The sequence below is a fragment of the Ovis canadensis genome, chromosome 16 (genome assembly GCF_042477335.2).
Source record: "Ovis canadensis isolate MfBH-ARS-UI-01 breed Bighorn chromosome 16, ARS-UI_OviCan_v2, whole genome shotgun sequence".
Taxonomy (NCBI): Eukaryota; Metazoa; Chordata; class Mammalia; order Artiodactyla; family Bovidae; genus Ovis; species Ovis canadensis.
In genome coordinates, this window is record NC_091260.1 from 33,136,993 (window position 1) to 33,152,656 (window position 15,664).

The 15,664-nt window shown below is 39.6% G+C and overlaps 1 protein-coding gene across 12 annotated transcripts in view; it reads left to right on the forward strand.

Moving 5' to 3' along the window:
- Positions 1-15,664, forward strand: part of PDE4D (phosphodiesterase 4D) — a 1,583,646-nt gene that overhangs the window by 1,335,657 nt on the left and 232,325 nt on the right. For all 12 annotated transcript variants that reach the window (XM_069556482.1, XM_069556479.1, XM_069556480.1 and 9 more), the window contains one exon: positions 14,589-14,780. In XM_069556482.1, coding sequence (XP_069412583.1) covers positions 14,589-14,780 — 192 coding nt within the window. The remainder of the gene's footprint in view (positions 1-14,588; positions 14,781-15,664) is intronic.

Below are 15,664 nucleotides of genomic sequence, written 5' to 3' on the forward strand. Positions count from 1 at the left end.
TCGCAGCCATTCTGACTGGTGTGAAGTGGTACCTCATTGTGGTTTTGATTTGCATTTCTCTAATAATGAGTTGCGCTGAGCATCTTTTCATGTGTTTGTTAGCCATCCATATGTCTTCTTTAAAGAACAAAATAGATTTCATGGGTAGCAATAGGTAGGGCTCCCATAAAACTTTATTATCTGTAAAATATACTCTGTGTATTGAGAACAGCAGGGGTAAAAGTAACTTTGGAGGGGCCAGAGATGAAGTTGGGGAAGGAGTTGGGACCAGATGTTAATTCAAATGCCATGATAAAGAATTTTAATCTAGTGTTGTAGGCAAGAGTAGTTATTCAAGCAAGTAACAAAAATCTCAGTTTCCCATCACATCAAGTTATCTCCGGTTGCCATCTTTCCCTGCTTCTTTCTTCCTCTTCCCCTCTTCCTTTTTCTCCTTTTTTCTTGCTTCCATTCAACTACACACAAAATGCCCACAGCGATGTAGAAGACAGAGTAACACGGCAGACCGGTGGGCAGGAAGCAGCTATGACGGCTGCGTTGAAAACAGCAGTGGCTCTAGGTGCTCTGTTTCCCTGGAGGGTGGAGACCAGATTTATGAGCTGAGCTCAGTGCCAGGCAGTTGAAATCAGGAATGTTAAAGCTGAAAGAGATCTTGGAGACAGATCTAGTCTTCCTAACTTGCCAAGACATCAAATTACCTGAACACTGTTTTAAAAAGAGATATTCCTGGGTCCAATCCTAGATTACTGACTCAGAGTATCCAGAAAGAGGCCTGAGAATCTGTGGTTTTCGAAGTCTTTCCAAACTGATATGCAGAGCAGTAGTTGAGAATGATTGGTAGTCAATCTCTTAATTTTATTTATTAAACTCTTTATTTTGTATTGGAGTATAGCTGATTAGGAGCAGCCTGGAGGAGAGGGGAGTTTGGGAGAAAATGGATACATGTATATGTAGGGCTGAGTCCCTTCTCTGTCTCCTTGAATCTCTTTATTTTATTGGTAAAATCCCAGAAAAGTCTAGAGGTTTGCCAGAGTCAAAACTAGTCAGTAGCAGAGTTAGAACTCAAAATCAAGGTTCGTAATCTCCAATCCAGTAGTGGAGCCCAAGGTCAGTTGTTACCTTTTTGCTGGAGAAAAGTATGTTTCTTTTTTGTCATCTACTCTTTCAGTATGAATTTGGAACCTCTTTGTCTCATAAAACTAGTCTGTATTGTGTCTAACTTTAACCTCAAGGTGGTTTGCTACATCTTTCCCAAGTATTATTAAACATTTACCAGACATTTAAGGCATTACAGTGTGGTCAGGGTGATTAGCAAAGTTAACAAAGTGGAGTGAGTGAGTGAAGTTGCTCAGTGTGTCCGACTCTCTGCGGCCCCATGGACTGTAGCAGCCTACCAGGCTCCTCTGTCCATGGGATTTTCCAGGCAAGAGTACTAGAGTGGGTTGCCATTTCCTTCTCCAGAGGATCTTCCTGACCCAGGGATTGAACCCAGGTCTTCTGCATTGTAGGCAGACGTTTTACTGTCTGAGCCACCAGGGAAGTCCAACAAAGTAGAGGACCCATATTGTAATTCCTTTCAGGTTTTGTCATACTTTTATATTTAGAGATAGGTAAACACATCCCTTTATGTCAGCAAAATGTCATGTTCTATGCAAAGATTTTTAACATTATGCTCAAGGCAGCTAGATGATATCTCAAAGTAAGTTCTAATAGGGCACATTAAAGAATGTGTTTTTGTTTCAGACTGTATGAAGTTAAAACTAATCCAGTGGTTCAATCCTCCTTTTAAGTCTTTAGTCGGAAGACCAGAAGATTTTGGTTTGAGTCATAATTCAGTCACTTAAATCAATGAGACTCTGGATAAACCATTGCTCTCCTTCCTGAGTCTTGGTTTCTTTTTGTAAATGAAGATAAGCCTCGTCAACCCTCCCCACCGCTGCCATTGCCCAGGGTCACCCTGTGAATTTCACTGAACCATGACAATGGAGGGGCTTTAGAAACAATGAGGGGCTAGGAGGGACAGGCATGGGAAGAAGGGGCCTTTGGGAGAGATTCTTCTGTTTCCCCAGGAAGGGTCATCGTAGTCCAGCTCACTAAGAGGCACAGATGGAGCTTAGGGATAAGGCTGAAGCACCCATGGCATCCAGAGAGATTATTTCCATGTGGCCTGAAGGGCCAAGTGCGTTAGTGGGATTAGTGGCAAACATAGTATTCAAACTCATAATTACATTGCAAGTTTAAAGGACAGCTGTGTACAAGGAAGCCAAGAACAGAATAAGCATACATGTGGTTTGGATTTTTTCCTCGTGTCAAATTTAATTTCTAGGTCTAAACTTTATAGGAAAAGAAGAAGAAGAGTAAAATCACATTTTAAGAATTTTTTTTTTTAAGTTTTAAAGTTAGAGGGGAAAAAAAAACACAACTGAATGAATACTTTCAGAAACTCTGATTTTGATTTCAAGAAGTATCTGCATTTCTTGGCCCCCTCGCCCCCTTTTTTTAAATCTGGTCAAAATTAAAATTTAAAGATCAGCAAAATATATGAATATGTTTGGTTTTTTTCTTCCAACATAAGTTTAAACATCTGATATCTATTCTTTTTCTAGCTTAATGTATGAAAAATTATAGAATTTAATTTATAAGATACCTGTTCTGTAAAGGCAACACATTTTAAATTAGATTATCCGCCAGTGGTACTGATTTTGTACGGGACAGGCTGGGGATTCCCTGGTGACTCACACAGTAAAGAATCTGCCTGCAATGCAGGAGACCTAGGTTCAATCCCTAGGTCAGGAAGATCCCCTGGAGAAGGGAATGGCTACCTACTCCAACATTCTTTCCTGGAAAATTCCATGGATAGAGGAGCCTGGTGGGCTATAGAGTCCATGGAGTCACAAAGGGTCAGACATGACTGGGTGTCTAACACTTTCACTTTGAGGCTGGAGATTAAGGTTTATTTACATATTTACACTATGGTGATACAATGAAGTACTAAAATTTTACATGCCTGGAATCAAAACAAGTACAGTTCCTATCAAGAAATAATGTATCTGAGGATTCTGGCATGACCATCTGCAGCCAGTTAGAGAAATCTTTGCTAGATTGAAAGACTGTGCCATTATAAATGGCCTTGTTTACACTGTACTTAGAGCTTCATGTACCATTTTGGACTCCTCATTAAAAAAGCATAAGTCATTTTTTAAAAGGAGTATAAATGGGAAATAATCCAAAATGGGAGACAAGATTATACAAAATAAATTCTACAAAAATGAAAAAAAGACAACACACAAAATTGAATAGAATCCATCCAGAAAAGAGGCCAGTTGGCACAATCAGATGATTATATATAAATATTTGAGATCTATCACTGCATGAAAATGAAAGGAATTTTTATAGCTAAAGTAAAATATGACTTTTAAAAGAGTTTAAAAACATAGCAAAGGATCTCAAAAAAAACAAAGCAAAGGAGGTCAGCAGTGACAGCCATGTATTTTTCTCAACTATGGACTTGGCACGTCAATAGGATTTATGAACACTATCACCAGGAATTTGGTTGTACTGAAGGGAAAAAAAGTCTTATTTTAATTTAGGAGTAGAAATTCAGTGCAACCACTATAGTACTTGTGTCTTCTCAATGCACTCCATTTCTTCCCAGTGACGTGAAAAGAAGTAAAAGTGTTAGTCGCTCAGCTGTGTCCAACTCTTTGGGACCTCATTGACTGTAGCCTGCCAGGCTTCTCTCTCCATGCAATTCTCCAGGCAAGAATACCTCCCTTCTCCAGGGGATCTTCCCAACCCAGGGATCGAACCTATGTCTCCTGCATTGTAGGCAGATTCTTTACAATCTGAGCCACCAGGGAACTCCACATTGGTGCCTGGCAATACTAGGTGCTTAATGAATACTAGGTACTTTATCACCTCCAGGATGTGGCGATATCTTAAGTACAGCGTAAACAAGGCCATTTGTAATGGCACAGCCTTTCAATCTAGCAAAGATTTCTCTAACTAGCTATAGATGGTCATGCCAGAATCCTCAGATACATTATTTCTTGATAGGAACTGTACTTGTTTTGATTCCAGGCATGTAAAATTTTAGTACTTCATTATATCACCATAGTGTAAATAAGTAAATAAACCTTAATCTCCAGCCTCAAAGTGAAAGTGTTAGACACTCAGTCGTGTCCAACCCTTTGTGACTCCATGGACTCTATAGCCCACCAGGCTCCTCTATCCATGGAATTTTCCAGGAAAGAATGTTGGAGTAGGTAGCCATTCCCTTCTCCAGGGGATCTTCCTGACCTAGGGATTGAACCTAGGTCTCCTGCATTGCAGGCAGATTCTTTACTGTGTGAGTCACCAGGGAATCTCCAGCCTGTCTTGTACAAAATCCACTGGTGGATAATCTAATTTAAAATGTGTATACCTGTACAGAACAGGTATCTTATAAAATAAATTCTATAATTTTTATACATTATTCTATAAAAAAGAATAGATGTTTAAACTTATGTTGGAAGAAAAAAAATCCAAACATATTCATATATTTTGCTGATCTTTAAATTTTAATTTCAACCAGATTTGATCATTTGAGTTTGATCTCTAGGGTGACAATGAAATATTTTTCATAGCAAAAATGCCTTGATATTCAGTGAATGGAAGCTCAAACTAGACAACACTCCATTTTGTTTGAAGCCATACAGCCCAGAGAATGTCCCAGGTAACTTTCTCTCCTCCTAGAGAAGACTATCTGGCTTTAGAAGGGCATTTAGTCTATGAGTTTAGAACAGGAAGGATGGCCCTAGGCATCTGCATCAACCTATATCATTCCCAGTACAAAAAACCAACTCAGCTCTGATTCCATTCAAATGAACTAGAGAACAGTGATGAGTGGTTCTAGTCTACATTTGGGTAAGTTATGAACTTACCCAAGATTTCTAGAACTCTTTTTTAGACTCTGGTCCATATACTCCTAGAAACGTATACATTCAGAATGTCAGTTTGGTCTGGAGTCCCATTCAAAGCAAAACAAGCCTAGTTTTAAGACTTCATTGACTCCAGTGGAGCATGGATCCAAATCCCTGGAGAAGGCAACTCTTTGTCTCTGATCCACAGACAGACTCATGTTCAACTGGTCCTCCCTAGCTTTCCTGATTTCCATCAATGCAAAACAGAGCCAGACCTTCCCTCTTTACAGAACAGCCACCACTGTGTGTAATGGCTATGAACGCATTCTCCAACACTTCTTTAGCACTAGATGATAAGAAATGTCTTCATGAAAATAAGCACAACCAAGAAATGTTAAAGAGAAAAATCTCAACCAAGTATGAATACAGTAGAATTTAAAGAGGCCCATTGGGCCTCAATGGGGTGCCTTTTTTTTTTTAAGTCAGTTCATTTTTCACCAACTGACTATCTAGGGTGGTGTGTAGGAAAACAGGGCAGCTCTCTTCCTTGCTGTCATCTGGGGACCAGGATCCTTTCATTTGTGTTCCTACCATCCTGTGTCGCTGCAGAGCCTTCAGCATCCAACTAGGAGAAGCAGAAAGACCAGCCCATAGCCAGGCACTCAGGAGGAATTCTGAGCCAGTCCTGGAAGTGGCATGTGAGATTTCTGGTCATATCTGTCCCTTACATGACCAAATCTAATTGCAGAAGCGTGGGAATGAGGACTTCTTGTCTGCCTAGGAACAAGCAGAGACTGGAATTTGGCAGGTGGCGAGCATAATTTGCTATATTCACGGCCTTGATTGTTGAATTCTATGTTTTTCCAACGTTGTGTTGTCTTTAGTCAGGATTATAAAACCATTTCAAGGAAATATAAAAAAATATATATCTTTACTCTTCAAAATCATTGTTGGAGTGGATCAGTCCCACAGCTGTTTGGCAGTCCATGCCAATGTCTTAAAACATTTGAAGGATCATTTGCAAGCTCGTATGATTCACCTCATATAAGAAATCACAAAGGAAAGCAAATATCAGTAGGTTCATAGCACAGTGAATCATAGGCTGTTTGGTGTGGGCATTTACTCTGTGTCTTTATTCTCTGTGATATATTTTAAAGAATTGTGAAAGCACTGATCATGGATAACCATCAGAACATTCTTACAATTGCTCTACCATGGTGACATTGAAGAAATGGTATCTAACTCAGGCCACACGGCTCTCTGAAGCCCTTCCCTGTTCTATTCCACTTTCATTAAAGTGGAAAAACCCATCTGTTTGGATCATTGAGGTTGGAAACTGAGTGATATCACTTCTCCAAAATAGATTTAATAGTATGGCTTGGTTAATTGTTTCCTGACCTGTTTGAGGGAAGAGTCCAGACTCAGAGAAAAACATGGTGTATAAATTTCCGTATTCAATAGTGGCAAAGAGTCAGATTTGCATTATATTTTTAAAGGCAATTTTGGTAGAACTATTACAGTTTTTGTTTTCAGTTATTATAGGCTTATCTAGACATTTCATCTACTTAATATATGATATTTAATGATACTTTCACAAAGGACTTATTAATATTTGACCATTATTATTCATCCAATTAAGCCATTTGAAAATTAATTCTTAATAAGTCTAAATATGTGAATAGCCAGAAATGAGATTGAGAACCAAGTTTTAAAGTCCACTTCTCAAAGAGAAAATCATGATCTCTGTAGAGACATATGGTTTAAAAAAGATCCTTCTCAGACATTCAAAGTGATTCTAGCATCCTAGGTGGGATCACTCATCTGGAAGAAGGAGCATAAGCGTATAGCAAGCAAAGTTATGAAAAGTATGGGTACGCTTTGGAAACTTTTTGGCTATCAAAAAAAGAAAGAAAGAGAATTAGGAAAAAAAACTAGCCTTAATAATAATATATCTTTTAGGAAAAAAATACGATGCCACATTCCCATTTTCAGTCATTCCATTGTTTCCCTGTCCTTTCCCATTCTGTTATGGCCTCAAATGCCCAGGGAAACTAATGAAGATCAAGCTTAGAGCCCTTCACTGGCTGGGCTCCATTCTAAATTCTAGAAGAAAGGCTTAATAACCACATAGTTAGAGATTTTGTAAAATTTGCAAAAGTAAGAACTTGGAGGGGCATTACTTTTCTCAAAACAGACTCTCAAAGTGTCATGAAACCAGGTTCCTACCCCTGACTCCATGGCTGACTGGAGGGCAGACAGGAAGATGTTCACGACAGATTCTATTCAATGGTGGCAAATCCTGTTTTTTTAATATGGCTGCTTTATTTTTTTGTAGCTTTATTGAGATATCATTGACATGACATTATGTAAGTTTAAGGTGTACAAGTAGTGATTCTGTTTTGTATATATTGCAAAGTGATTACCACAAACAGGTTTGAACACATTCATCACCTCAAATAGTGACAGCTGTGTGTGTGGTGAAAACTAAAAATATACTCTTAGCAATTTTCAAATTCTGTGCTGTATTAACTATAGTTGCAGTATTGTACATTATATCCCTGAACTTATCCATCTTACTACTGGAAGTTTCTACCCTTTAACCACCATTACCCATTTCTCTTACCCCCTTCTCCCGACCCCCAACCACCACTGATCTATTCTCTGTTGTCCGTGGGCTTCTTTTGGATTATGCATATAAATCGGATCATAACAGTATTTGTCTTTCTCTTTCTGACCTATTAACTTAGTGTGATTGCCCTCAAAATTCATCCATGTTATTATAAGCAGCAGAATTTGTTTCTCTTTTTTATAGTTGAATAATATTCACTCCATATATGTGTGTGTATTTCTTTATCTATTCATTAGTCATTAGACTCTTAGGCTGTTTCCATATCTTGACTATTGTAAATAGTGCTACGGTGAACAAACCTCTTCAAGATAGTGGTTTTATTTCCTTTGGATATTATATACCCGGAATTGGAATTGCTGATTCATATGGTAGTTCTATTAATTTCTTGAGGAACCTCCATACTGCTTTCCATAGTGACCATACTAACGAACATTTCCTTCAACAACATACAAGAGTTTCTCTCACTAGGAGGCTAGGAAAGGCTAGATTAGAGTGGCAATTTTCAGCAGAGTAGTCTGGGAATATCTCATCATGCAGGTGGCATTGGACTGGTACCTGGGTCAAGAATATTCTGGCTACTGCCAAGGCTCTGGGCAGGGAGTGCTCACATGTGTTCAAGGAACAACCAGGGATAGAAGAGGCTGAGATTATCCTACTAAGTGAAACGAGTCACAAAGACAAATACCATATGATATCACTTATATGTGGATTCTAAAATATGGCACAAATTTAAATGAGCCTATCTATGAAACAGGGGCTTCCCGGGTGGTGCTAGTAGTAAAGAACCTGCCTGCCAGTGCAGGAGACATGAGATGCAGGTCTGATCTGTGGGTCAGGAAGATCCCCTGGAGGAGAGCATGGCAACCCACTCCAGTATTCCTGCCTGGAGAATCCCACAGACAGAGGAGCCTAGTGGCCTACAGTCTGTAGGGTCATAAAGAGTTGGACACGACTGAAGCGACTTAGCATCTATGAAACATTCATAGACACAGAAAGTAGACTGGTGGTTGCTGTGGAGAGGGAGTGGTTTGAGGGAGGGATGGAGAGGGAGGTTGGGGTTAATAAATGTAAACCTTTATCTACAGAATGGAAAAACAACAGCTCTTACTGTATAGCACAGAGTACTATATGTGGTATGCCATGGTAAACTATAATGAAAAAGAATATTTAAAAATGTATATATTTATATGTATAACTGCATTACTTTGCTGTACAGCAGAAAGTAACACAGCATCATAAATCAACTATACTTCAATAATTAAAAAAAAAATCATCTATAAACCTCAAGTAAAATAATTCTGAGTTTGAGCTTTTTAAATTTTAGATTGAACATTTTAGAAAAATCAACCTTTTGCCATCCCGTTTGGCAGAAACTTACAAAGCAAGTCCAGCTTGTCCCTTTTGGCCTCCAACCCAAACATTAACTCACGCCATCATTTTCAGCTTGACTCTCTCTATTGGTCTCTGCAACTCAGGAGTGTCATGGGCATGTCAGAAACAAATACTGTGTTCCCTGAGGTCATTTGGGATTTTTACCCATAAAGAAGCGTGCAGCTTTCCCCTTTGTGTCAGGCTTGTGTTTATAAAAAATGAACTGTGAAAACAAAGGGTGAAATTACACATCCTTCATGCAAATATACATATTATGCAAGGTAACATGCACAGTGTCACTAACTTTCTAATCTACTAATGTCCTGAATACTAGGCGCTCTCATGATGTCCTATGCAAATTTGAAATGGAGTTTTGGGATTGATTTGAGGAAAATCACCATTCATGCACCTCTTTGTAAAATGCTGTTTTCTACAATCTCATCTCTATAGATAACCCTAGCAAAGTAAATATTAAGGTAGGGAATTGGAAGAAGCAGTATTTTCTTTACTCCAGAGAAGGTATTCGATCTGCAAGAAATACCTGAATGGAAAATATCACTGGTGTTGGTTAGAAACAGGTTTCATAGCCTTGTAGTATTGATAACAGTGGGTAAAACACTTATTATAGAGAGAAAAAAAATTTTAAAATAATTATCGAACTCTGCTTACATTTCATTAAGCTTGGGGGCAAATCAGCCCCCTCATCCTGAATGGTAAAGCGCCAAAATGGATTCCGTCGTAGAGCCAATGGCATGGGCTACCATATGCAAAAGAGTCAGCTATAGGAAAATAAACAGCAGTGTAATTGTGCAGCAAGTATAGGTACCAAGCTACACCCAGTGGCCTGGTATCTGAAGGACTGTTCCTGCTTATTCTTTTTGCCTGGAGCCCCACCCAGGATGTTGGGATTTCCATGCCTTCCACGTTCCTAGCAGGAAATTGTTCTTTTTCTTCAGTGAGGAATATCTAGAGAAAAATCAACAGTCTCCACCCTCTCCCCGGATGTTATCACACTGGAATTACAGAGTGGGGTGGAGACACACAGCTAAGCTGTAAAAGCAGCTCAAGTTGTGAGAGCAGTCTGGCTCCAGCACCTGTCACCACATTGATTGCCAAGGTCAATTCCAGCCCTCAGTTCCCTCTCTCCCCTACCCCACGCTCCCCAGTAGGTTCTTCCCAAGGCAGCATGCTCAGGAACAATCTGGATGGAAAGTCACCCTCAAAGCAAAAGAGTAATAACAATTGAGTAACAATAGATCCTATATACTGGGAAGTGCTAGCTGCCAGGCAGTGTGCTAAATGCTTTCTAAACATTACATAGGGCCCTGAAACTAGATGCTATAATTGTCCTTATCAGGAAAGGGAGGCTTAGTACAGTAACTGCCTAAGAGCATACAACTGGAAAAGTGGTAGAACCATGATTTGAAATTTAGACCATGTTTTCTAACTGAGACAGCATATTAAAAAGCAGAGACATTACTTCGTCAACAAAGGTCCGTCTAGTCAGGCTATGGTTTTTCCAGTGGTCATGTATGGATGTGAGAGTTGGACTATAAAGAAAGCTGAGTGCAGAAGAATTGATGCTTTTGAACTGTGGTGTTGGAGAAGACTCTTGAGAGTCCCTTGGACTGCAAGGAGATCCAACCAGTCCATCTTAAAGGAGATCAGTCCTGGGCGTTCATTGGAAGGACTGATGTTGAAATGGAAACTCCAGTATTTTGGCTACCTGATGTGAAGAGCTGACTCATTTGAAAAGACCCTGATGCTGGGAAAGATTGAAGGCAGGAGGAGAGGGGGACGACAGAGGATAAGATGGTTAGATGGCATCACCGACTCAATGGACATGGGTTTGGGTGGACTCAGGGAGTTGGTGATGGACAGGGAGGCTTGGTATGCTGTGGTTCATGGAGTCGCAGCGTTGGGCACCACTGAGCGACTGAACTTTGCTTTGCTTTGCTTTCCACTGAATGAATTACTGCCTTGATGTGTTTTCAACCTAATCTCTTTCAGGAGAAGATCCTCAGTTCTCATATTTATAAAAGAGCTCATTTTTTAAAAAAGTAAGAGTGAATACCTACTAACAGTGACCACTTTTAGGTCATTTTTAATCTGTAAATGGAGAAGGCAATGGCAACCCACTCCAGTACGCTTGCCTGGAAAATCCCATGGACGGAGGGGCCTGGTGGTCTGCAGTCCATGGGGTCACAAAGAGTTAGACACAACTGAGCGCCTTCACTTTATCTTTTCACTTCCACGCACTAGAGAAGGAAATGGCAACCCACTCCAGTATTCTTGCCTGGAGAATCCCAGGGACAGCGGAGCCTGATGGGCTGCCATCTATGGGGTCGCACAGAGTCGGACACGACTGACGGGACTTAGCAGCATTAATCTGTAAAGCTAATAATATTTCTTAGGCTAATGTGTTTTTATCAATATTTGGTAATCACTTCCTATGGACCTATAAGAGATTTTTTAAAAATATTTAAAAGGTTGTTTTCATGAATCTTTAAGAAATAAATAGCTTTGACTTTTACGTTTATTTATAATAGATTTTCCTTAAGAAAATGATCTCCCTCCAGTGGACAAATTGTTATACTACAACCTGCCAAGAAAACTGTCAAAGCCCATGAACTATCCTGTATCAAGTGTTTTATGACCTATTAATAAATGTTTGGTGTTAATAGGTAGTGTAACTATAAAAAAAGATTAAAATTTTAAAGATACTTAGCAGTATTTTTTACAAAACTAAGAGTGGATAAATTTTTTTTAATTGACTTTCTTGATTTAATTGAAAACATAATAATAATACAAATTACTGATTTGGGAGTAATATTGGTATTTCCTCAGGTGAACTGAGAAAAACTGAACCACAAACCATGCTCCAGTAGCTCTTATACTTCTGTTTCTGGATGGTGTGAAAAGGGTACTTATCTTTTATTTTTTAAAACAGTAAGCACATTTTTATATTGAAGGGAAATCAGCATAAACATGGGTTTTATATGTTCACATTAAAACCTCCTCATGCTGAAGAGCTGCCATGACTATCTCCTTAGAGCAGAAATCACCCCTTATCCTCTCCCAAAGCAGGGGTCTTTCATGTCTTTCAACTGTATACTGAATGCCTTCAAAATCCCTCTTTAAATACCATTCTTCTCTGAAGATTTCTTAGATATCCCTGCCGAGATTAATTGCATTGCCTTTATTTTTGTAACTCAGTGTGCTCATGGTAGGTATTTAATAAATGCTTGTTGAGTTAAGCATATCCAAGAAGAACATGCCAGAGATCTGGTATAAGTCTCTTTAATAATTAGAAATCCTTTCCCTCTGGCCTTCCTCAGGATTGCTAAAATCCCAGATGCGTGAAGTGTCTGTCCATGTGCAACAGATGTCCATTTTTGGGTGTCACCTAGGACTTCCCAAGTAGTTCAGCTGGTGAAAAATCCACATGCAGTGAAGGAGACCCGGGTTAGATTCCTGGGTTGGGAAGATCTCCTGGAGAACAGATAGGCTACCCACTCCAGTATTCTGGCCTGGAGAATTCCATGGATTATTCCATTGGGTCTCGAAGAGTTGGACTGAGCGACTTTCACTTTCTTTTCATTGCTAACACACATTTGTGGTTTACACGATTATGCATTATAGCTGGGAGAACTTTAGGACTAGTAGATAATCCAGTTAGCTTGGTAGTAATAGTTTCTCGCTCAGTCGTGTCCGACTCTTTGCAACCCCATGGACTGTAGCCTACCAGGCTCCTCCCTCTATGGGATTCTCCAGGCAAGAGTACTGGAGTGGGTTGCCATTTCCTTCTCCAGGGGATCTTCCCGACCCAGGGATTGAACCTGAGTCTCCCGCATTCCAGGCAGACACTTTAACCTCCGAGCCACCAGGGAAGTTAGCTTGGTAACTTTGGTCAATTGACCTTTCTAGGAGCTGGTATCCTCGTTTATTAAATGAATCTGTTCAGGTAGATAATCTCTCAGTGTCCTTTAAGGACCAAATAAATGCATCTGTAAAGTGACAAAATTCTAAGAAAATTTTGAATTGAAAAACGTGTTTGTGACTGGCTAAGCTAGATTTTGAGTTTTTTCTGTGTGTGTGTGTGTGTGTGTGTGTGTGTGTGTGCTTTCTACTAGACAGATTGATTTAGAGTCAGTGTTCTCATTTGGTCATAGAATCATAGGTGATTCATGAAACATCAAGTACCTGGATAATTCTTCAACTTTGGCCTTCAGTCTTTGGGTCATAATACTATTATTAATCACTCCAGGAGCAAAACAATATTTAAAAACTAGCTAGTTGATAGTTTAGATAAAGATTCTAATGGGGAAAACATTGATAACAACTGAGCTTGAATTCATTCAGTCATTTACTCATTTAACAAGTTTTTAAACCACATACTTGCTGGGCTATCGTGAGCTAACATCCTCTTCTTATAGAAATGCACAAGAGTTGACTTCGTTTTAATACTGGTTGATGCTTTACTAGAAAAACTCTGTAGAAAGTTTATCTCGGTTATAAAGTGTGTGATATCAAGAATGGCATCTGTAGTTCTTTTCTCGCCAGACTCTATATTGCTGAGCATCGTGCCTTTCATTCATTTGATCACTAGTTCAAACCACTTTTCTGAAGTGCCATGTGAGTGCTTAGAAAACCTAGAATCTTCATTCTCAGCTCACAGTCTAGGAATGGAGATCGCATGGTAATTATTTCCAGCTCCTTATAAACATCACCAGTAGGGAGTAGGAATGAGCCTTGGGGGTGCAGAGGAAGGGCATCTCATGAAGCTCTGGGGTATCAAGTCAGTATTTCCAGTGGAGGCTAAGTCATCAAGGACGAATAATGGTTAGGCAGGAGAGTGTAGTGCCGAGGAACTGGGGAGAAGAAGGTTAGGTAGTGAGACCCTGAGACAGGGAGGCGGTGGTTGAGTATGAAGGAAACGTGTACTGCTCAACGGGAGAGTGTCGCACGTCAAGGTTGGGAAAAGGGCTCATTGTCCTTGAGGACAGATGCCCATGACTCTTGTCAGTTTAGCCAAGGAATGTGACCTTTATTCTGAGGACAACAGTGAGCTACTGAAAGATTTCTAGCTAATGAATTACTTAGTCAGGTTTACATTTTAAGGAGAGTCATACAGGGTGAAAAATGGATTCAAGAGACTACTTTTAAAACTCTTATAATAATATAAGTGAGAGTTGATGGAATCTTGAACTTAATATATTGGCGGTGGGGATGGAGGGAAGTGGCTACAACAGAAATTTGTGATTGGATAGATGTTGGTAGGATTGGAGAAGCTACTCCGGAGAAGCTCAGCTTTGGGGAAACAAGCATATTAGACATGTCATGAGCACTTGTTGAATTGAACCCAAATATTTAGTAAATTACTATATAAAAGGACTTCTAAGGAGAACCAGTCTTTGCAGAATGGCTCCTTTTTAACTGAGATTGAGTTGAGAGAAATCTATGTATCATATCTGGTCAGTTAGCAGAAATACTCAAAAGTTTGGGAAGGCAAGTGTATGAAGTCAGTGTGTTATTTTTCTTTTGTGTATTCTGGTACTATAATTTTTTTTAACAAAAGGAATCAGCTGCTAGGTTTCCTATTGTTACTTCCTAAAATGAAATCTCCCATTATTAAAACATCAGCGTGCAATTCACAGCAATGTCATCCTTTTCTTCCTTGTTTACAGTTTCGATGTGGATAATGGCACATCTTCGGGGCGGAGTCCCTTGGATCCCATGACCAGCCCGGGATCTGGGCTGATTCTCCAAGCAAATTTTGTCCACAGTCAGCGTCGGGAGTCCTTCCTGTACCGCTCCGACAGCGATTATGACCTCTCGCCAAAGTCCATGTCCCGGAACTCCTCCATTGCCAGTGACATGTAAGTATGAGGCTGAGCAAAGTGACAAGGAAACTCTTAGAGGAAACCAAGTTCTAGAGTTGATAAAACCAATGATGTTTGCTCAACTGCATCATTCTCTAATTTAAAAAGGATGATGGGCAAAATTGTATAAACTGAAGATAAACGGTAGATTGAATTTGTGTATGCTCTCACTCTTGATAGGACATTTATTTTTCCTAGAGAATACATTGTCTGGGAAAAGTGAAAATTAAATTTTTAATGGAGGCATTTACACTGACAACGTTAGCTTATAGTCATGTAGGACCTGGCTGAGATTGAGCTACCTAACCATGTGAATCTTTCTGAATATTTTGAAAAGCTTTAAACTCAGTTTGCAAGTCCCCATGATATTAGCATGTATGTCTCTTTGAATGCATCTTCATTGATGTACCACACAGATGTTAGCACTGGTTTGCTGGCTCATTTGAGAGATCTTTGGGGAGGGTTGCCTAAATTAAGCCATTTTTGGAATATTAATCACTGGAGGCAAGTAGAGAAAACATTGGACAGGCTTGAATATCGTTTAAGACATGGCACAGCTTGGAAAGTAATTAAAACAGATAAGATGGTTTACAGATCACATACCATCATTAGCTCATTTTCTCAGCACATTCCATTCCTGTTTACTCTAGTGTTCTTTAGTTTTCTAGTTTCTGGAGGCTTCTAAATAGGACCTGACTCTTACTCAGTACCTTTGCTGTCATTTAAGATCACTCTGCCTCTGTGTAGAGTTAATGTCCAGTTTCCTCTTCTGCATATACATCCGTCCAATAGTAATAGCATCTTCTCACGGCACCATCTCAAAAGCTCAGGATAGGTTGCAGTGCATCTTAGAAGAATGTATGGGGTCCCTGAATGTCTAG